Source organism: Ranitomeya imitator, chromosome 4 (assembly GCF_032444005.1).
Source record: "Ranitomeya imitator isolate aRanImi1 chromosome 4, aRanImi1.pri, whole genome shotgun sequence".
Classification (NCBI taxonomy): domain Eukaryota; kingdom Metazoa; phylum Chordata; class Amphibia; order Anura; family Dendrobatidae; genus Ranitomeya; species Ranitomeya imitator.
This window is the reverse complement of record NC_091285.1, coordinates 30,876,005-30,897,755: the sequence shown is the minus strand read 5'-3', so window position 1 is coordinate 30,897,755 and position 21,751 is coordinate 30,876,005. Positions and strand designations below refer to the sequence as shown.

Below are 21,751 nucleotides of genomic sequence, written 5' to 3'. Positions count from 1 at the left end.
TTCATTATTGCCCCATAGCTGCCATATATTACTCTGCGCCGTTCATTATTGCCCCATAGCTGTGCCATATAGTGCTCTGCACCGTTCATTATTGCCCCATAGCTGCCATATATTACTCTGCACCGTTCATTATTGTCCCATAGCTGTGCCATATAGTGCTCTGCACCGTTCATTATTACCCCATAGCTGCCATATATTACTCTGCGCCGTTCATTATTGCCCCATAGCTGTGCCATATAGTGCTCTGCACCGTTCATTATTGCCCCATAGCTGTGCCATATAGTGCTCTGTGCCGTTCATTATTGCCCCATAGCTGTGCCATATAGTGCTCTGCACCGTTCATTATTGCCCCATAGCTCTGCCATATAGTACTCTGCGCCGTTCATTATTGCCCCATAGCTCTGCCATGTAGTGCTCTGCGCCGTTCATTATTGCCCCATAGCTCTGCCATATAGTGCTCTACACCGTTCATTATTGCCCCATAGCTGTGCCATATAGTGCTCTGCACCGTTCATTATTTCCCCATAGCTGTGCCATATAGTGCTCTGCACCGTTCATTATTGCCCCATAGCTATGCCATATAGTGCTCTGCGCCGTTCATTATTGCCCCATAGCTGTGCCATATAGTGCTCTGCGCCGTTCATTATTGCCCCATAGCTATGCCATATAGTGCTCTGCGCCGTTCATTATTGCCCCATAGCTATGCCATATAGTACTCTGCGCCGTTCATTATTGCCCCATAGCTGCCATATAGTACTCTGCGCCGTTCATTATTGCCCCATAGCTCTGCCATATAAAGTTGTGCCATTGCTGCTGCAATAAAAAAAAAAAATGCCATACTCGCCTTTCTTGCTTGCAGCTCCTGGCGTCTCGTCCCGGTGTCTCTCCGCAATGACTGATCAGGCAGAGGGCGGCGCGCACACTATATGCGTCATCGCGCCCTCTGACCTGAACAGTCAGAGCAAGAGGACGCTAAGACAGAGCGGTGCCGGGAAGATGGAGCGGCACCCGGCGGCTGGAACGCGGACAGGTGAATATTACATACTCACCTAGTCCCGGCGGTCCTGACGCTCCCTCTGCCCGTCACACGGTCTTCGGTGCCGCAGCCTCTTCCTCTATCAGCGCTCACGTGAGACCGCTGATTAGAGAAATGAATATGCGGCTCCACCCCTATGGGAGGTGGAGCCGCATATTCATTTCTCTAATCAGCGGTCCCACGTGACCGCTGAACAGGGGAAGAGCTGCAGCACCGAAGACCGTGTGACGGGCAGAGGGAGCGTCAGGACCGCCGGGACTAGGTAAGTATGCCTCAGCGCCCTCTCCCCCTCACCCTCGAGTATCTACGGTGTATATATGTATGTATATACACACACACACACACACACACACACACACACACACACACACACACACACACACACACACACACACACATATATATATATATAATTAGATTGTGGCCCGATTCTAACGCATCGGGTATTCTAGAACAGAGGTCCCCAACTCCAGTCCTCAAGGCCCACCAACAGGTCATGTTTTCAGGATTTCCTTTGCATTGCACAGGTGATGCAATTATTACCTGGGCAAGACTAAGGAAATCCTGAAAACATGACCTGTTGGTGGGCCTTGAGGACTGGAGTTGGGGACCTCTGTTCTAGAATATACATGTCCCCGTAGTATAATATGCATGTCCCCGTAGTATAATATGCATGTCCCCGTAGTATATGGACAATGATGATTCCAGAATTCGCGGCAGACTGTGCCCGTCGCTGATTGGTCGAGGCAACCATTATGACATCTAACACTGTGCCCGTCGCTGATTGGTCTGATTGTGCTGATATATATATTTTTATTTATTTTTTTTACAAATGACCTAAAACATACTTTGACAGGACCAGCAGACCTCCTAATGCAAGGGTTGGGCATGTTGACAGGGCCAGCAGACCTCCTAATGTAAAGGGTTGGCATGTTGGATTTCAACATGCCTGGTTGTTTGCGGCCTTAATGAAGTGTATCAATTGTATGCATTGCGCCCTGTTATGTGGTTCAATACTATATGTAGTCCTAGCCACCCAGACTCATCCATAAGACCCCAGAGAAGTGTGATCTGTCACAGGCACAAAACACATTGCCTCTGCTCCAGAGTCCAGTGATGGCGGCTTTACACCACTCCGTCCGATATTCGGCATTGTGTTTGGTGATGTAAGGCTGCATGCAGCTGCTCGGCCATGAAGCTTCTTGCGGAGGCAAAGTGTTTGTGCTGATGTTAATACCAGAGAAGGTCTGGACTTTTCTGCCTTCTGCTCTTCAGCGATCGGCACCCCACTCTGTAACGTTACGGGTGTCTCCACTTCGAGGCTGAGTTGCTGCGGTTCCTTCGGCTCCTTAATAATATCACTCAGAGGTGACGGGGGAGGATTTAGGAGAGAAGAAATATCATGGACAAACTTGTTACCTGGTGACTTTTATTACACGTTAATATCAGTGAGCTCCTCACCACCGGCCATTCTGTCACATAAAAGCAGATGACATGGAGGGGCCTGATGTTATACAATGGGTGCAAAGGGCTGGATGTTATACACAGAGTAGGGGCGTGAGAGTCCGATGTTATGTACCGAGGGGGCCAGATGATATACACCAGGGGTCGCAAGAGGCCAAATGTTATACACCGAGGTAGGATGAGGGATCAAATGTTATACTCGGGGGGGGTAGGGCGAGGGATCAAATGTTATACACGGGGGTAGGGCGAGGGATCAAATGTTATACACTGGGGTAGGGTGAGGGATCAGATGTTATAGACGGGAGGGTAGGGCGAGGGATCAAATGTTATACACGGGGGTAGGGCGAGGGATCAAACGTTATACACGGGAGGGAAGGACGAGGAATCAAATGTTATACACGGGAGGGTAGGACGAGGAATCAAATGTTATACACGGGGTAGGGTGAGGGATCAGATGTTAACACCAGGGAGGGGCCCAATGTTATGCATTGGGGTGTGGTGGGGGGTCCAATTTCATATACCAAGGGGCCGGATGCTATACACGGAGTTAGGGGGAGGGGACGGATGTTATACAACGGGAGTAGGACGAGGGATCGGATTGGATACAACGAGAGGAGGGCGAGGGGTCGGATGTTATACACTGGGGGCAAGAGGACTGAATGAATAACTTGAATTCAATGAGTAAAATGTCTGCCCAATACATTTGCCCTTATAGTTTATGCTTGGAGCAGGAGCCCGGCATGGGGGGGGGGGTCACTCCAAACTAAATTGGAATATACAAAATATATTCATAGGATTCATAGGAATCGGTCCATATTTGTAAATCTCACCTTTTTAAATCACTGCCTCTTAAATAACAGTGATATTTCGGGGTTAATGGATTGACGTTGAGCTTCTTTGCCATACATGCTCACATCTGGTTTGCTATTTTCAACTGCGTATGCCCGTGCCTGACCAATATCTTTTTATAACCGCTGTGTGCTGGGCGCTGGCAGAGTATCCGCCCATTGTGCAAGTGCATTATGTGCCACGTTGTGCGGAAACATGGCTCAACAAGCAGAACGGTCACAGTAAAGGTACCGTCACACTTAGCGACGCTGCAGCGATACCGACAACGATCCGGATCGCTGCAGCGTCGCTGTTTGGTCGCTGGAGAGCTGTCACACAGACAGCTCTCCAGCGACCAACGATCCCGAGGTCCCCGGTAACCAGGGTAAACATCGGGTAACTAAGCGCAGGGCCGCGCTTAGTAACCCGATGTTTACCCTGGTTACCATCCTAAAAGTAAAAAAACAAACGCTACATACTTACCTACCGCTGTCTGTCCTCGGCGCTCTGCTTCTCTGCACTCACTGTGAGCGCCGGGCAGCCGGAAAGCAGAGCGGTGACGTCACTGCTCTGCTTTCCGGCCGCTGTGCTCACAGCCAGACCAGAGAAGCAGAGCGCCGAGGACAGACAGCGGTAGGTAAGTATGTAGCGTTTGTTTTTTTACTTTTAGGATGGTAACCAGGGTAAACATCGGGTTACTAAGCGCGGCCCTGCGCTTAGTTACCCGATGTTTACCCTGGTTACCGGGGACCTCGGGATCGTTGGTCGCTGGAGAGCGGTCTGTGTGACAGCTCTCCAGCGACCAAACAGCGACGCTGCAGCGATCCGGATCGTTGTCGGTATCGCTGCAGCGTCGCTAAGTGTGACGGTACCTTAAGATGTACACGTCCGGCCGCTAGCGCAGTGAACGTTGGTGGCCATGTTTCTAGGAATTACAGCCAGTGTATGAGCGCTTTTTCTTTGCTCCGGTTTTGATAAATCTCCACTACTGTCTATATAAATGTCAATTTTATTTTTTGCAAAATTTAAATAAATAACTTGCATTTTATTTTATTTTTTTTTTATATTTTTTTTTTTATTTTTTACATCTTTGGGATCGACTCGATCATCTTTTTTTCGTGTTTATTTTCGAAAGTTTTCCTGCACAAATTCCTCATTCTTTCTATTTAATCTGAACCTGGCAGTGATTTCAGAAACATTATTTATTTATTTTTATTTTTTTTTAATCTTTATTTTGAGCTGCTTCTCCAGTGAAATGTTCAGTTCATACTGTTGCAAAGAAAAGGAGGGCAAACAAACCGTCCTCAATGTGTTCAGATCACCGGAAGAGACGTCTCTTCCAACAATGGCGTGCGTAACACTGTATTGTGTCTCCAAAGAAAGGAAAGAATACGGAATGATGTGATTTTTCTGCTAATTTCACACCCCATGGGAAATAGAAGTATGAGACGGGCTCCAGCTTTAGATAACAGATGTGGACCCATAAGCCGAACCGGTTTTCTTTTTTTTGTCACCAGAGGATTGGGGTAGGCCCTTCGCCAGCGGAGGTGTTAGCAAGACCTACCGATTGGAGACTTAATCTTTTCACCTTGCGTCTCCCCCTTCTTAACGCGTTCATTATTTGTGAAGCGTTTCCCCGGTCTCTTTTGTCTCGCCGTATTTTTCTCTGTCTATTGCAGCTTGCTTTGCGAGGACGAGATATGGAGCAGGCCTCGAAATCCACCACCTTGCACGGCAAGGGATTTCTTCCTCGTGACAAAAGACCAGCGCATTGACTTCAGAGATTGCCTTAATCCCAGCTGTTCTGATAATATAATTAAGGCCGCCTAATGTCTTTAATTTCGCAAACCGGTTTGTGTGAAAAGGAGAATTTGGCACTCTAAAAGCTGGAGCGCTAAATGGCAATCTCAAGGCGCCTAATTAGAATTCTCTGACATTAAGCTAATTGGTGAAACTGTTGCTGCGGCTTAAATTCTTTCATATTTTCTAACCTCCCTCCTTTTTTTTATTTTTTTTTTTTATTATTGGCGTCTTGTAAACTGTAAAGTCTCTTTTGATGAATGCAAATTGAAAAATTTTACCACTGTTAACCTTTGAAGTGCCAGAAAGGTCACTGTGTTGCTTCTTAAAGGGAAATTAACAATTAGGATCCACCCTCGTAAGCCGTCTGTACGGACATGCTGGTTGCAGGAAGTTGAATAAAATGATACCTTGATATCTGTGATCCGATGTCTTATTCCAAAGAAATCCACATTTTGTTCGTAATATGTAAATTAGCTTTTAGGATCTATGGGCCGGACGTAGATCTTCCTGAGAATCTGCCTCCAGAGCTTATTTTAAATAAAAGCGGGCGTTACCAGTGTGACCTTCCTGAGAATCTGCCTCCAGAGCTTATTTTAAATAAAAGCGGGCGTTACCAGTGTGACCTTCCTGAGAATCTGCCTCCAGAGCTTATTTTAAATAAAAGAGGGCGTTACCAGTGTGACCTTCCTGAGAATCTGCCTCCAGAGCTTATTTTAAATAAAAGAGGGCGTTACCAGTGTGACCTTCCTGAGAATCTGCCTCCAGAGCTTATTTCAAATAAAAGCGGGCGTTACCAGTGTGACCTTCCTGAGAATCTGCCTCCAGAGCTTATTTCAAATAAAAGCGGGCATTACCAGTGTGACCTTCCTGAGAATCTGCCTCCAGAGCTTATTTTAAATAAAAGAGGGCGTTACCAGTGTGACCTTCCTGAGAATCTGCCTCCAGAGCCTATTTTAAATAAAAGCGGGCGTTACCAGTGTGACCTTCCTGAGAATCTGCCTCCAGAGCCTATTTTAAATAAAAGTGGGCATTACCAGTGTTATCTTCCTGAGAATCTGCCTCCAGAGCTTATTTTAAATAAAAGAGGGCGTTACCAGTGTGATCTTCCTGAGAATCTGCCTCCAGAGCTTATTTTAAATAAAAGAGGGCATTACCAGTGTGATCTTCCTGAGAATCTGCCTCCAGAGCTTATTTTAAATAAAAGCGGGCATTACCAGTGTGATCATCCTGATAATCTGCCTCCAGAGCTTATTTTAAATAAAAGAGGGCGTTACCAGTGTGAGACATGTAATGATTGACTCTCTGCTCTCCTGATCTACATGTCTCACACTGGTAACACCCCCTTTTATTTAGAATCCACTCTGGATGCAGATACTCGAGGAGATCTATGTCTGATCTTAACAGGTACCCACCCCCACACTGGTAACACAAATTGGTGTAGATGATCAGCTGAGTTTCACCTCTGCCTAACTTCTATTCTCTGCTCCTCTCTCCAGGGACTAAATCTTTAAATCAGATTTTGGGGCTCCCCGGTACTGATGGCTTATGGTACTTTTTTTTTAATCTTTTTACATCACAGCTGCTCTCTCTCTTATTCGAAGACTTGTTCAAAAAGTTTAACTCGGAGATGAAGAAGATTGCCGACCAAGTCATCCCAAAGCAAAGAGCCGCACAGTTCGACGTGGTCAAACACATGCGCCAAGACCAGATCACCAATGGCATGGTTAATGCCATCTCTACGGTAAGCGGAGGGGACGGTAAAGAGACCTAGCACTTAACTTTCCCTGACCATTTCAGGATCTTTACAGACCAGGTAAACGTTATACTCAACCTTTTACTTGACACTTACAGACCAGTTATGGTCAAGTACCCGGTATGTTGCCGTACAGAGACTTCTCCTACAGTCAGGTCCTCAATGATTTACTCTCTTAGCCTTCTATTCCCTATACATCAAGGTTATACTTTTTTGGGCTCCTTAACTTTTAGGAAGCGATGACCTTTTTATGAGGTTATGGCAGCTGCCTGAACCCCCCAGAATAATTCTCCCCACCACCAGATATGCTCTAAGCTGTGTTTTTTTTTCCTTGGCCCAGTGACCATGTCTGTAGTCTGTGACCACCAGGCCAGAATCTTTCAGTCTTTCTACTACTTACCAGCATCCTAAGCAGTAGGTTTGGCCTGACATGAGCATTGTTGAGCCTGGCCGATTAACCAAGGAGGAGCCAGGGATGCTGACAGGTAAGAGGAGATTCTCGGGGCTCTGATCTGGTGACCTCAGACTACCGATGTGGACACTTGACCAGAGACCTTTCAGGGGGTTTAAAGTTTCTTGGCATAAAACATAAGTCACCCTTTGACCTTATTGGCCACACTGGATTGTCACAGGTTTGTTAACCTTGTTTCTTTCTATTTAGGGAAATTGGTCTTTGAAGAGATTTAAAATGGACCGTCAGGGTGTGACGCAGGTACTCTCGCGATTGTCCTTCATATCCGCCTTGGGAATGATGACGAGAATATCGTCCCAGTTTGAAAAGACGAGAAAAGTCAGCGGTCCTCGATCCCTACAGCCTTCGCAGTGGGGTATGCTGTGCCCATCCGATACTCCTGAAGGAGAGGTAAACATATGCTGAAGATTGAAAATAACTGTTAGCCATGCTGGGGGTTGTAGTCCTATGACAGCAGTATTGGGCTGTTCAGCATCTACTCACTTCAGACATGTTCTCCTTTTATTTTGTGTTTAAGGCTTGCGGTCTTGTGAAGAACCTTGCTCTGATGACGCATATCACAACAGACATGGAGGACGGGCCTATCATTAAATTGGCCGGTAATCTTGGAGTGGAAGATGTCAATCTGCTGTGTGGTGAAGAACTGGCCTACTCGAATATCTTTATCGTGTTCCTCAATGGTAATTTACATCTTAATTCGACCCATGTAGAGTAGACCAAAAAGATTCCCAGGACCTTGATCCAGCAGCAACATGAGTAGTCCATGGCCTCCAGACTAGAGTCCTCCGAACCGCCTACTGTTTTCTAGCATCGCTGCTGCCTCCACTGATTAAAAGGCCTGGCTCTGTACCTGCACAATGTCAAGGAGGAGGTTGGCAGGACTCTGGGGGGCCGCTGCTGGACCTGGGTCCTGCAAAGTCCCCCCCCCCCCCCCGGCCTAATTCTAATTGTATACACGCTTATAGCAAACTTTTACTTTCTCTCTGCGAAAATATCAAATAGGGGCAGAGTCAGGAGTACCGGAACATAATTAAGTAACAGGGGGAATTCTCCTGGGCCTTTTCAAGGGGGTGGGGGTGGATTCTCCTGGGCCTTTTACTCGGGGGGGGGGGGGGGGGGGAATTCTCGGCCTTTTGCTCGGGGGTGGGGGGGTGGATTCTCCTCTGCCTTTTACGGGGGTGGGGGGGGCGGCATTCTCGGCCATTTACTCGGGGGGTGGGGGGGATTCTCCTCGGCCTTTTACGGGGGGGGGGGGCGATTCTCCTCAGCCTTTTACGGGGGGGGGGGGCAATTCTCCTGGCCTTTTTACTGGGGGGGGGGGGATTCTCCTGGGCCTTTAACGGGCGGGTAGGGGGGGGGGGGGGGGAAATTCTCCTCGGCCTTTCACCGGGGGGGGGGGGGGGTGTTTCTTCAAGGCCTTTTACCGGGGGGGAGGGGGAGGGGGGGGGGGAATTCTCCTCGGCCTTTTGGGAGGGGGGAATTCTCCTCGGCCTTTTACTGAGGGGGGGGGAATTCTCCTGGGCCTTTTACTGGGGGGGATTTCTTCGGGTCCTTTTACCGGGGGGGGGGGGGGGGGGAATTCTCCTCGGCCTTTTGGGAGGGGGGAATTCTCCTCGGCCTTTTACTGAGGGGGGGGGAATTCTCCTGGGCCTTTTACTGGGGGGGATTTCTTCGGGTCCTTTTACCGGGGGGGGAATTCTCCTCGGCCTTTTGGGAGGGGGGAATTCTCCTCGGCCTTTTACTGAGGGGGGGGGAATTCTCCTCGGCCTTTTACGGTTTTACTGGGGGGGAGTTCTCCTCGGCCCTTTACTGGGGGGGGGAATTCTCAGCCTTTTACCGGGGCTAAATTCTCCTGGGCCTTTTACCGGGGCTAAATTCTCCTGGGCCTTTTACCGGGGCTAAATTCTCCTCGGCCTTTTACCGGGGCTAAATTCTCCTGGGCCTTTTACCGGGGCTAAATTCTCCTGGGCCTTTTACCGGGGCTAAATTCTCCTCGGCCTTTTACCGGGGCTAAATTCTCCTGGGCCTTATACCGGGGCTAAATTCTCCTGGGCTTATTACTGCGGGAGGGGAATTCTCCAGGACCTTTTACAGAGGGTGTTCTCCAGGACCTTTTACAGGTTGGGGGTTCTCGAAGACCTTTTACAAGGAGATTCTCCGGGGCTTTTTATGGGGAAGCGTGTGGGGGGAGGTTTCTCCAGGGCCTTTAACAGGCCTCTTTCCTATTACAGTACCTCTCCAGGAGAAGGGCTGTGCTATTTTGAACCGAGTCATTGCATAAATTGAGATTGCCTGCCAAGTGTCATAGGCAACCAAACCTTCGAATATATGGTCCTAAATGGAGGCAGCACTCTAAAAAGTGAAAAATAGTTAGGTTTTAATAGCCCATTGTGACAACGCTTCAGTTCATAGTAAGAAAGGTTTACACCATGAACCGAAACGTATCTGCAATGGGCTATTACAACCTAACTATTTATGACTCTTTTTTTCGACTGCTGCCTGAGTTTACTGTCTATATCCTATTTATGTCCTATAGAAAATTATAATTTATTTTCCATCTTAAGGAAACATTCTTGGTGTTATTCGCGAGCACCAGAAGTTGGTGAACACGTTCCGATTAATGAGAAGAGCGGGCTACATCAACGAATTTGTGTCCATCTCCACCAACTTGTCGGACAGATGCGTGTACATCTCCTCTGATGGAGGCCGGCTCTGCAGGTAATTTTTAGACCTAAAGTATGGCCACACAGTGAAATATTTTGCGTCCTTCTCTGAGGTACGCATGTTACTACAGACGTGTACCTTTGGCCGAGTTCACACATTTTGGCCTCCGACTGGTGTTTTGAACTCCAGTCTTGATGGAGTGCGTTGGAGTAAAAAGTACCAAATGCATAAATGATTAATTGCGTTTCACAGCAGCCGTGCGCCACCGTAAATATTACTTTAGGCAGGGGCTGGATTACATTTCTCTCCTAATTTATGCTACTTTCGTGATGTAAATTATGATTAGTATTTTGTCCGCGCTCCGCAATGCCCCCTTCTCTGGTAAGCTGTGCCCGCTTTTCAAAAAGTTGGGGGAACTAGCGTAAAAACACCGAAAGTTACAACATTTTTTGCGCAATTCCTGCTTAGCCAATCACTGACTGAGGAGGGTCCCTGCTGTGGCTGTGATTGGCTGAGCCTGCACTTGCTCTCATTTACATTGCGTTAAGCCTGGATCAGGAAGATGAAAAAAGTAGGGATCTGATAAGTGTCACCGTGAGACCTATGGGGAGACTGGTTGAGGGGCGAGTGTTGCTACTTTAGGGGTTTTTGTGTTTTTTATTTTAGCTAAAAGCAGTCTGAATCGCTTATAAAAAACAAACAAACAAACACAAAAAAAGTCTGTGTATATATTACTGTATATTTCAGACTGTAAGCCTCACCTTACCATAATACGCATCCCAGGTTTAGTAACAACATTTTTCCTGTTAAGTAAAATTTCCCTGGCGGTGTAAAGTGGAAGGGTCACTCATTATCGCTAATTTTAATGTATAGAGTAGAATATGGAGGTAATAGATTGTTAGTGTTTCTCTGCAGTGTGTATTATACACACAGCTCTGCTACATATGCACATACAGACACAGCTCGGCTTCATAGCCCCATATAGACAGTGCTCTGCTACATATGCACATATAGACACAGCTCTGCTACATATGCACATATGGACACAGCTCTGCTACATATGCACATATAGACACAGCTCTGCTACATATGCACATACAGACACAGCTCGGCTTCATAGCCCCATATAGACAGTGCTCTGCTACATATGCACATATAGACACAGCTCTGCTACATATGCACATATAGACACAGCTCTGCTACATATGCACATATAGACATAGCTCTGCTACATAGGCACATATAGACACAGCTCTGCCTCATAGGCACATGTAGGCACACACAGCTCTGCTACATAGGCACATGTAGACACACTCCGCTCTGCTACATAGACACATGTAGACACACTCCGCTCTGATACATATGCATGAGAACGACCATTAACTATTGGTACAGTTTGCAAATGTGATTTTTAAATAGAGCGAATATTTCTTTGGAGCAGCTCGTTCTGCAAGGGATCGCTCAACTGGAAAATGTATCGCTCCTGTATTGGGAAAATGAAGGGTCCTAAGGCAGCCGGGTGCACCTGGCAGAGGCCGATCGGTCCCACAGACAGCAGATACATGTTTATTACGCTTAATAGAGCCATTTTCTATCAATAGAAGCAGTCACTGGCCAGTAGCCAAACTACACGCATAATGCCTGTCACCTGCCAGCGCTCCACAATATGGCCGCCCCTGTGTTGTCGGGTGTCCTGCATGCCCCAATACTGTCTGACAGCTGAGGTCCCCCGAGTCTTCTACAGAACGGATCTGGTGCCGGTGGCCCGTAGACACCTGGGAATAGGAGCTGCCAATCTGTAGTTGGCCAATGACATCCCTGGAGGCCTCATATTCCTTTTTGCCAGTGCCCAAAAAAATTATTTTGCACATAGATTGCTGGGGAATAAGGTTTGTTTTGTTCTTTTATATATAAAATCCACTCAAAACCTGTAGTATGGAGAAAGGGCAAGTAAAACGCATATTAAGACTCCTAATGTAAGGGCCTATTCACACTGAATTTGGCATTGTAAAAATGAAGATAGAATGGCACCAAGTGTTTTCCTCCACAACTATGATGTAACGTGGAGTTCGCCTAAATGAACTTTAAACAGCGCTGGAAAAATAGAGACTCAATTCAGAACCACTGCGGCGCGCAGTAATCAATAGCAGGCGGGTGGTGCTCAACAAAAAAGCAATGAAGATCCAGAGAATAAAGATGAAATGAAGTAGCACTCACCCGATCTTGCTGAATGAAAAGTGTCCTTTATTCAGAGTGCATACTCACAGACATCTAAAGGAGAGGCGGCTTGGTAGAAGGAAAGGTGCGAGGGGAGGCAAGAGGACGACGGCCGTTTCGCGCCTGCGCGCTTCAACGGGTCCAGGTGAAGCGCGCAGGCGCGAAACGGCCGTCGTCCTCTTGGACACTTTTCATTCAGCAAGATCGGGTGAGTGCCACTTCATTTCATCTTTATTCTCTGGATCTGAATTTGGCATTGCACTCATGAGTTGAGCAAAGGCAAAAGTACAAAGTACAAATCTTCGGTTCCTTTTGCTTTACCTTTTGGAGGTGTCTATGATTTCAGGTAGCCCAATTCAGAATATCAGGGATTCAGATGGAAGCCTTGTGTAAAGACATGAAAGCACCGCTGACTGTAGTGTGAGTGGGTCCGTACATCCTACACCACCTCAGGGGACTGATGTTATGGAGGATTGCCCCATGGCTGCCGCAGTTATGGCCACCACAGGGGCTCCGTCATCCACCCCAGCTTTAGTATTTTGGGGCGCTGGTGTACTGACTGAAAAGAACCCTAGAGATGCAAAAACATTGGGCAACCAAGAGGTGGAGGGCTCAAGTCAGGTGTAGGGTTCACAAGGACAAGGCTTTCCCACTTTTATTAATGTGTGTGGGTATCATGGATGTGAGGACTTCATGTGTCCAGTAACAATGGTGGGTACCAATTTCTAAACTAATCAGGGCTTTCTTTGGCCATATTGAGTCTAATTAGACACTAGAACCAGCAGTCCCTCTCCTGCCCCAAACTATCCCCTATAATTAATAACTAATGGTGGTGCTGGTAATGCACACGGACCACGGGGCTTCATACTTGTCTCTGGTCTGCTGCCGTTTGCAGGAGGTTTATGGACTGGTTGGTGTTCGGCCCACAACATGTAAGTCTATAGTAGATACCAGCCCCGCCAGCTTTTTGTAACCTTTGTATGTGAGGACCCTGCACACGACTGTGGTCCATACTCTCCCATTAATGGCCGGTCATAATAGAGGAAACCAGGGATGTGGGTCATCCATTTCAGATGTTCTCCAACTTCCGAAATCCCTTTAACCCCTTTACCACCAAGGGTGGTTTGCATGTTATGGACCGGGTCAATTTTTACAATTCTGACCACTGTCCATTTATGAGGTTATAACTCCGGAACGCTTCAACGGATCCCGGTGATTCTGACATTTTCTTGTGACATATTGTACTTCATGATAGTGGTAAAATTTCTTTGATATTACCTGCGTTTATTTGTGAAAAAAACGGAAATATGGCGAAAATTTTGAAAATTTCGCAATTTTCCAAATTTGAATTTTTATGCAATTAAATCACAGAGATATGTCACACAAAATACTTAATAAGTAACATTTCCCACATGTCTACTTTACATCAGCACAATTTTGGAACCAACATTTTTTTTTGTTAGGGAGTTATAAGGGTTAAAAGTTGACCAGCAATTTCTCATTTTTACAACACCATTTTATTTTAGGGACCACATCTCATTTGAAGTCATTTTGAAGGGTCTATATGATAGAAAATACCCAAGTGTGACACCATTCTAAAAACTGCACCCCTCAAGGTGCTCAAAACCACATTCAGGAAGTTTATTAACCCTTCAGGTGTTTCACAGGAATTTTTGGAATGTTTAAATAAAAATTAACATTTAACTTTTTTTCACAAAAAATTTACTTCAGCTCCAATTTGTTTTATTTTACCAAGGGTTACAGGAGAAAATGGACCCCAAACCTTGTTGTACAATTTGTCCTGAGTACGCCGATAACCCATAAGTGGAGGTAAACCACTGTTTGGGCGCATGACAGATCTTGGAAGCGAAGGAGCGCCATTTGACTTTTTAATGCAAAATTGACTGGAATTGAGATGGGACGCCATGTTGCGTTTGGAGAGCCCCTGATGTGCCTAAACATTGAAACCCCCCACAAGTGACACCATTTTGGAAAGTAGACCCCCTAAGGAACTTATTTAGAGGTGTGGTGAGCACTTTGACCCACCAAGTGCTTCACAAAAGTTTATAATGCAGAACCGTAAAAATAAAAAATCATTTTTTTTCACAAAAATTATCTTTTCGCCCCCAATTTTTTATTTTCCCAATGGTAAGAGAAGAAATTGGAACCAAAAAGTTGTTGCACAATTTGTCCTGAGTACTCTGATACCCCATATGTGGGGGTAAACCACTGTTTGGGCGCATGGGAGAGCTCGAAAGGGAAGGAGCGCCGTTTGACTTTTCAATGCAAAATTGACAGGAATTGAGATGGGACGCCATGTTGCGTTTGAAGAGCCACTGATGTGCCTAAACATTGAAACCCCCCACAAGTGACACCATTTTGGAAAGTAGACCCCCTAAGGAACTTATCTAGATGTGTGGTGAGCACTTTGACCCACCAAGAGCTTCACAGAAGTTTATAATGCAGAGCCGTAAAAATAAAACAAAAATTTTTTCCCAGAAAAATTATTTTTTAGTCCCCAGTTGTGTATTTTCCCAAGGGTAACAGGAGAAATTGGACCCCAAAAGTTGTTGTGCAATTTGTCCTGACTGCGCTGATACCCCATATGTGGGGGGAACCACCGTTTGGGCGCATGGTAGGGCTCGGAAGGGAAGGAGCTCCATTTGGAATGCAGACTTAGATGGAATGGTCTGCAGGTGTCACATTGCGTTTGCAGAGCCCCTAATGTACCTAAACAGTAGAATCCCCCCACAAGTGACCCCATATTGGAAACTAGACCCCCCAATGAACTTATCTAGAAGTGTTGTGAGAACTTTGAGCCCCCAAGTGTTTCACTACAGTTTCTAACGCAGAGCCGTGAAAATAAAAAAAAAAAATCCCCCCAAAATTATTTTTTAGCCCCCAGTTTTGTATTTTCCCAAGGGTAACAGGAGAAATTGGACCCCAAAAGTTGTTGTCCAATTTGTCCTGAGTACGCTGATACCCCATATGTTGGGGTAAACTCCTGTTTGGACACACGGGAGAGCTCGGAAGGGAAGGAGCACTGTTTTACTTTTTCAACGCAGAATTGGCTGGAATTGAGATCGGACGCCATGTCGTGTTTGGAGAGCCCCTGATGTGCCTAAACAGTGGAAACCCCCCAATTATAACTGAAACCCTAATCCAAACACACCCCTAACCCTATTCCCAACGGTAACCCTAACCACACCTCTAACCCAGACACACCCCTAACCCTAATCCCAACCCTATTCCCAACTGTAAATGTAATCCAAACCCTAACCCTAACTTTAGCCCCAACCCTAACTGTAGCCTTAACCCTAACTGTAGCCGTAACCCTAGCCCTAACCCTAGCCCTAACCCTAGCCCTAACCCTAGCCCTAACCCTAGCCCTAACCCTAGCCCTAACCCTAGCCCTAACCGTAGCCCTAACCCTAGCCCTAACCCTAGCCCTAACCCTAGCCCTAACCCTAGCCCTAGCCCTAACCCTAATGGGAAAATGGAAATAAATACATTTTTTTAATTTTTTTTATTTTTCCCTAACTAAGGGGGTGATGAAGGGGGGTTTGATTTACTTTTATAGCGGGTTTTTTAGCGGATTTTTATGATTGGCAGCCGTCACACACTGAAAGACGCTTTTTATTGCAAAAAATATTTTTTGCGTTACCACATTTTGAGAGCTATAATTTTTCCATATTTGAGTCCACAGAATCATGTGAGGTCTTGTTTTTTGCGGGACGAGTTGACGTTTTTATTGGTAACATTTTCGGGCACGTGACATTTTTTGATCGCTTTTTATTCCGATTTTTGTGAGGCAGAATTACCAAAAACCACCTATTCATGAATTTCTTTTGGGGGAGGCGTTTATACCGTTTCGCGTTTGGTAAAATTGATAAAGCAGTTTTATTCTTCGGGTCAGTACGATTACAGCAACATCTCATTTATATCAATTTTTTTATGTTTTGGCGCTTTTATACGATAAAAACTATTTTATAGAAAAAATAATTATTTTTGCATCGCTTTATTCTCAGGACTATAACTTTTTTATTTTTTTGCTGATGTTGCTGTATGGCGGCTCGTTTTTTGTGGGACAAGATGACGCTTTCAGCGGTACCATGGTTATTTATATCTGTCCTTTTGATCGCGTGTTATTCCACTTTTTGTTCGGCGGTATGATAATAAAGCATTGTTTTTTGTCTCGTTTTTTTTTTTTTTTTTCCTTACGGTGTTTACTGAAGGGGTTAACTAGTGGGACAGTTTTATAGGTCGGGTCGTTACGGACACGGCGATACTAAATATGTGTACTTTTATTGTTTGTTTTTTTTATTTAGATAAAGAAATGTATTTATGGGAATAATATTTTTATTTTTTTTTCATTATTTAGGATTTTTTTTTTTCTTTACACACTTGTAAAAAAAATTTTTTAACTTTTTTACTTTGTCCCAGGGGGGGACAATACAGATCGGTGATCTGCCAGTTTGCACAACACTCTGACAGATCACCGATCTGTCAGTTTGCACAACACTCTGACAGATCACCGATCTGTCTGAGAGCAGTGCAGCGTTACCAAGTGCCTGCTCTGAGCAGGCACTTGGTAAGCCACCTCCCTCCCTGCAGGACCCGGATCCGCGGCCATCTTGGATCCGGGACTTTCTGCAGGGAGGAAGGTAGGAGACCCCCGGAGCAACGCGATCACATCGCGTTGCTGCGGGGGTCTCAGGGAAGCCCGCAAGGAGCCCCCTCCCTGCGCGATGCTTCCCTGCACCGCCGGCACATCGCGATCATGTTTGATCGCGGTGTGCCGGGGGTTAATGTGCCGGGGGCGGTCCGTGACCGCTCCTGGCACATAGTGCCGGATGTCAGCTGCGATAAGCAGCTGACACCCGGCCGCGATCGGCTGCGCTCCCCCCGTGAGCGCGGCCGATCGCCTATGACGTACTATTCCGTCCGTGGGAAGTAAAGCCCACCCCACATGGACGGAATAGTACGTCTAATGGCAGAAAGGGGTTAAAGAGAACCTGTCAGTTTCCATAAATATGTAATTTCTCCTTCGCCTCATTGGGGGACACAGACCGTGGGTGTATGCTGCTGCCAATAGGAGGCTGACACTAAGTGATACAAAAAAAGTTAGCTCCTCCCCTGCAGTATACACCTCCTGCTGGCTCTCAGCTCCTCCTCTGCAGTATACACTCTCCTGCTGGCTCCCGGCTCCTCCCCTGCAGTATATACCCTCCTGCTGGCTCTCAGCTCCTCCCCTGCAGTATACACCCTCCTGCTGGCTCTCGGCTCCTCCCCTGCAGTATACACCCTCCTGCTGGCTCTCGGCTCCTCCCCTGCAGTATACACCCTCCTGCTGGCTCTCGGCTCCTCCCCTGCAGTATACTCCCTCCTGCTGGCTCTCAGCTCCTCCCCTGCAGTATACACCCTCCTGCTGGCTCTCGGCTCCTCCCCTGCAGTATACTCCCTCCTGCTGGCTCTCGGCTCCTCCCCTGCAGTATACACCTCCTGCTGGCTCTCGGCTCCTCCCCTGCAGTATACACCCTCCTGCTGGCTCTCAGCTCCTCCTCTGCAGTATACACCCTCCTGCTGGCTCTCAGCTCCTCCCCTGCAGTATATACCCTCCTGCTGGCTCTCAGCTCCTCCCCTGCAGTATACACCCTCCTGCTGGCTCTCAGCTCCTCCCCTGCAGTATACTCCCTCCTGCTGGCTCTCAGCTCCTCCTCAGCAGTATACACCCTCCTGCTGGCTCTCAGCTCCTCCCCTGCAGTATATACCCTCCTGCTGGCTCTCAGCTCCTCCCCTGCAGTATATACCCTCCTGCTGGCTCTCGGCTCCTCCCCTGCAGTATACACCCTCCTGCTGGCTCTCGGCTCCTCCCCTGCAGTATACTCCCTCCTGCTGGCTCTCGGCTCCTCCCCTGCAGTATACACCCTCCTGCTGGCTCTCGGCTCCTCCCCTGCAGTATACACCCTCCTGCTGGCTCTCGGCTCCTCCCCTGCAGTATACACCCTCCTGCCGGCTCTCAGCTCCTCCCCTGCAGTATACACCTCCTGCTGGCTCTCGGCTCCTCCCCTGCAGTATACACCCTCCTGCTGGCTCTCAGCTCCTCCCCTGCAGTATACACCCCCCTGCTGGCTCTCAGCTCCTCCCCTGCAGTATACAGCCTCCTGCTGGCTCTCAGCTCCTCCCCTGCAGTATACACCTCCTGCTGGCTCTCAGCTCCTCCCCTGCAGTATACAGCCTCCTGCTGGCTCTCAGCTCCTCCCCTGCAGTATACACCCTCCTGCTGGCTCTCAGCTCCTCCCCTGCAGTATACACCTCCTGCTGGCTCTCAGCTCCTCCCCTGCAGTATACACCCTCCTGCTGGCTCTCAGCTCCTCCCCTGCAGTATACACCCCCCTGCTGGCTCTCAGCTCCTCCCCTGCAGTATACACCTCCTGCTGGCTCTCAGCTCCTCCCCTGCAGTATACACCTCCTGCTGGCTCTTTTCTAGCCAGTTCTTGCTTAGTGTCTGTAGGAGGCACATGGGTCTGTTTCAGACCCCAACGTTTTTTTTTCTGTAAATTTTTATTTTTTAATTAACGGAGTGAAGGGGGCGACGGTTCCTTTCAAGGTTCCGATCTCCCCCGAACCATCAACAGGCGAGCACAGCGAGTATACCTCCCCGTACCCTCTCCTGCGACGTGGGAAGCCATGCCTGAGCTCACTTCAGGGGCGACGGTTCTTTTCATGGTCCCGATCTCCCCACACCATCAATAGACGACCACATGGAGTGTCGCCTCCATATATCCTCTCCTGGAGCCAGGCCTAATGCCGGACAACTGGCCCTGTCCACCCGGACTGAGCTCCGTGGCTGTACAGAGGCCCCTCTCTATGGCGTCCGAGCAGCCCCCACTGTCCCACCACTGTGAAAGCGGATGGCACAAGGAGGCGGACGGGTCCTCTCCACCTCCCTAACAAACGGATGATGGATTGAGGCTTATCCCTGCACCGTCCACGCTGCACAGAACAGCGCTGAAACCCACATCTGCGGCGGCTCCATGCCGGGACACGCACCGATGGTGAGTGGATCCATCTTCAGAGGGATATCCACATGCTGACAGGCAGCCCAAGCCACTTCCCTGTGGCCCACCTCTCTGAGGTAACGCTCTGGATGGCTGCAAAAATTTAGTCCCCGGCTTCGGCCGATTTGTAGGCCGCATCCTGGAAGTCTTGCCTGGAACGCCCCGCTGGTGTCGCCCGCCGGCTACAGAAATTTAGGCGCCGGCTTGGGCCTATTCAACATCATGTCTGTGGCTCCGCCCCCCAAATTGGCGCTTCTCACTCTCTGCGAGATTTTATCAACTCTGCAGCTCCCGGTGGCCATCTTGGTCCACCCGGCCAGCTCACACTGGGGTGACAGTATTTTTGCATTAAAGGGGAACATCGACTCTACATCAGTACCCGGGTAAGGAAGTACCTGGTCTTAAAGGCACATGACGAGTATTTCCTGGTCTTAAAGGTGCATGACCAGTATTCTCTGGTCTTAAAGGTGCATGACCAGTATTCTCTGGTCTTAAAGGTGCAGGACCAGTATTCTCTGGTCTTAAAGGTGCAGGACCAGTATTCTCTGGTCTTAAAGGTGCATGACCAGTATTCTCTGGTCTTAAAGGTGCAGGACCAGTATTCTCTGGTCTTAAAGGTGCATGACCAGTATTCTCTGGTCTTAAAGGTGCATGACCAGTATTCTCTGGTCTTAAAGGTGCATGACCAGTATTCTCTGGTCTTAAAGGTGCATGACCAGTATTCTCTGTCTTAAAGGCGCTTGACCAGTATTCCCTGGTCTTAAAGGCGTATGACCAATATTTCCTGGTCTTAAAGGCGCTTGATCAATCCGAGGAGCCCTCCGCCGCCGACCCCAGCTTTATCCTCTAGTTCCCCTCAGTGGACTTCTTCACTAACCAATCCATGGTTCTCGGACCAAGAGATTGAATCCCTCTGTGTACCCTCTGTGTTTGGAGTGCTCGCAGGACCAATATACATGGTCCCTATCCTACATGGGAGCCGTCGGCTAGCAGGGGCCGCAAGTATTCTAGAAACGTGCAGGCGTCTAGAAACATACAGGCATCTAGAAAACGGAAGTTTTTCGTTTCCTGCTCCCTCACCAATGATTTGATGACAACAAGGCTCTGAATATGGATTGGATATTGCCTCAGCTTGCCAGAGCTTCAGAGACTAAACTCCCTCGAGAGCATTTGCCATTCAATTCGGATAAGCGATTCACTGGACAGAAGCCTCTACGTGGGATGCCATGCCTGGCCTGTTTTTTAAGGGCGACGGGTCCTTTAAAGGGCACCGACCTCCCCAAACCATCAACAGACGAGCACACGGAGTGTCGTCTCCATGTTTCCTCTTCTGCATCCAGGCCTAACGCCAGACAACCTGTCCTGTCCACCTGGAGACCTGAACTCTGTGGACATATAGAGGCACCCTTTTTGGCGTACGAGCACCCCCTCTGCATCACCACTATTTAGTGGATGATGCAAGAAGGCGGACAATTCCTCTCCACTTCCCTGTTAAGAGGTTGATGGATCGAGGGTTCCTAATTTTTATCTCTGCACCGTGAAAAGAGGAGATGGCAAGAGACTATGACCTGCTGGATGCAGCCGCACATTCTGCCATGGGGCAGATTAACCGGGTAGAATCTCCTGTGGTATTCCTACCAGTATCCCTACCTGATGGGTCATCAATTAAAAATACCACGGACTGTCAGATAGCAAATCTGGTTCGTTCCGTCTTGCGGCTTCGAGTCCAGTGCTCTATCCTCCCTAGCGGCCGCATGGATTGCTAGAGCAATGGTCTCCTGGCTGGAGACCTTAACTACCTTGATTCACACCAGCAGCAACTGGCCAATCAAATCCTTTGAGCGGGAGACTGACACAGGATTGTCCAGCACAGTCTAGATCTAAGGGATCTTGGTTCCAAACAGGGGAACGAAAAGTAAGATCGACCCTGGACCTCAAACTTCTAACAACCTTTGACATGGTCCTCCTTCTTTGGATGGAGTTCCTCCGCTCAGCCATTATTTCAACAGAAAAAGGTGCAGTTTCCGGCATCCATCGACATTCGGGTTGCTTGCCCTCTGCAAAAATTCCTTTGCCTTTCCATTCGTCAACAGCATTTTCAAGTCACAACCTTGTCCTTTGGCCTTGCTTCCGCTCCCAGAGTGTTCGCTCGGGTCATGGCGGATGTCATGTTTCTCTTGCACTCTAGAGGTGTGCTCGTCCTGCCCTGTTTGGTCTGTCTAGCCGCCCTTCCAGGACTACGCTGAGTCTATATCTCTTGCGATACCTTCTCTCCTGGGCTGGCAGCTACACTTAGACAAGTTCTCCTCATTTCCAGCCCAGCAGATATCCTTTTTGAGGATGATCCTGCACACTTCTAGAAGGATGGTAATTCTTCCTCGAGACAAGGTCATGGCCCTTCAACAGGGAGCTCACGCAAGGAGAGTTCTGAGGACTTGATTACTCACCCCCTC

The 21,751-nt window shown here is 48.0% G+C and overlaps 1 protein-coding gene across 1 annotated transcript in view; it reads left to right on the top strand.

The window, feature by feature from the left end:
• POLR3B (RNA polymerase III subunit B) overlaps nucleotides 1-21,751 on the top strand; it is a 144,588-nt gene that overhangs the window by 33,752 nt on the left and 89,085 nt on the right. Inside the window, exons 13-16 of the mRNA XM_069763464.1 lie at nucleotides 6,711-6,872; nucleotides 7,546-7,746; nucleotides 7,874-8,036; nucleotides 9,921-10,074. Of these exons, the coding sequence (XP_069619565.1) occupies nucleotides 6,711-6,872; nucleotides 7,546-7,746; nucleotides 7,874-8,036; nucleotides 9,921-10,074 (680 nt within the window). The remainder of the gene's footprint in view (nucleotides 1-6,710; nucleotides 6,873-7,545; nucleotides 7,747-7,873; nucleotides 8,037-9,920; nucleotides 10,075-21,751) is intronic.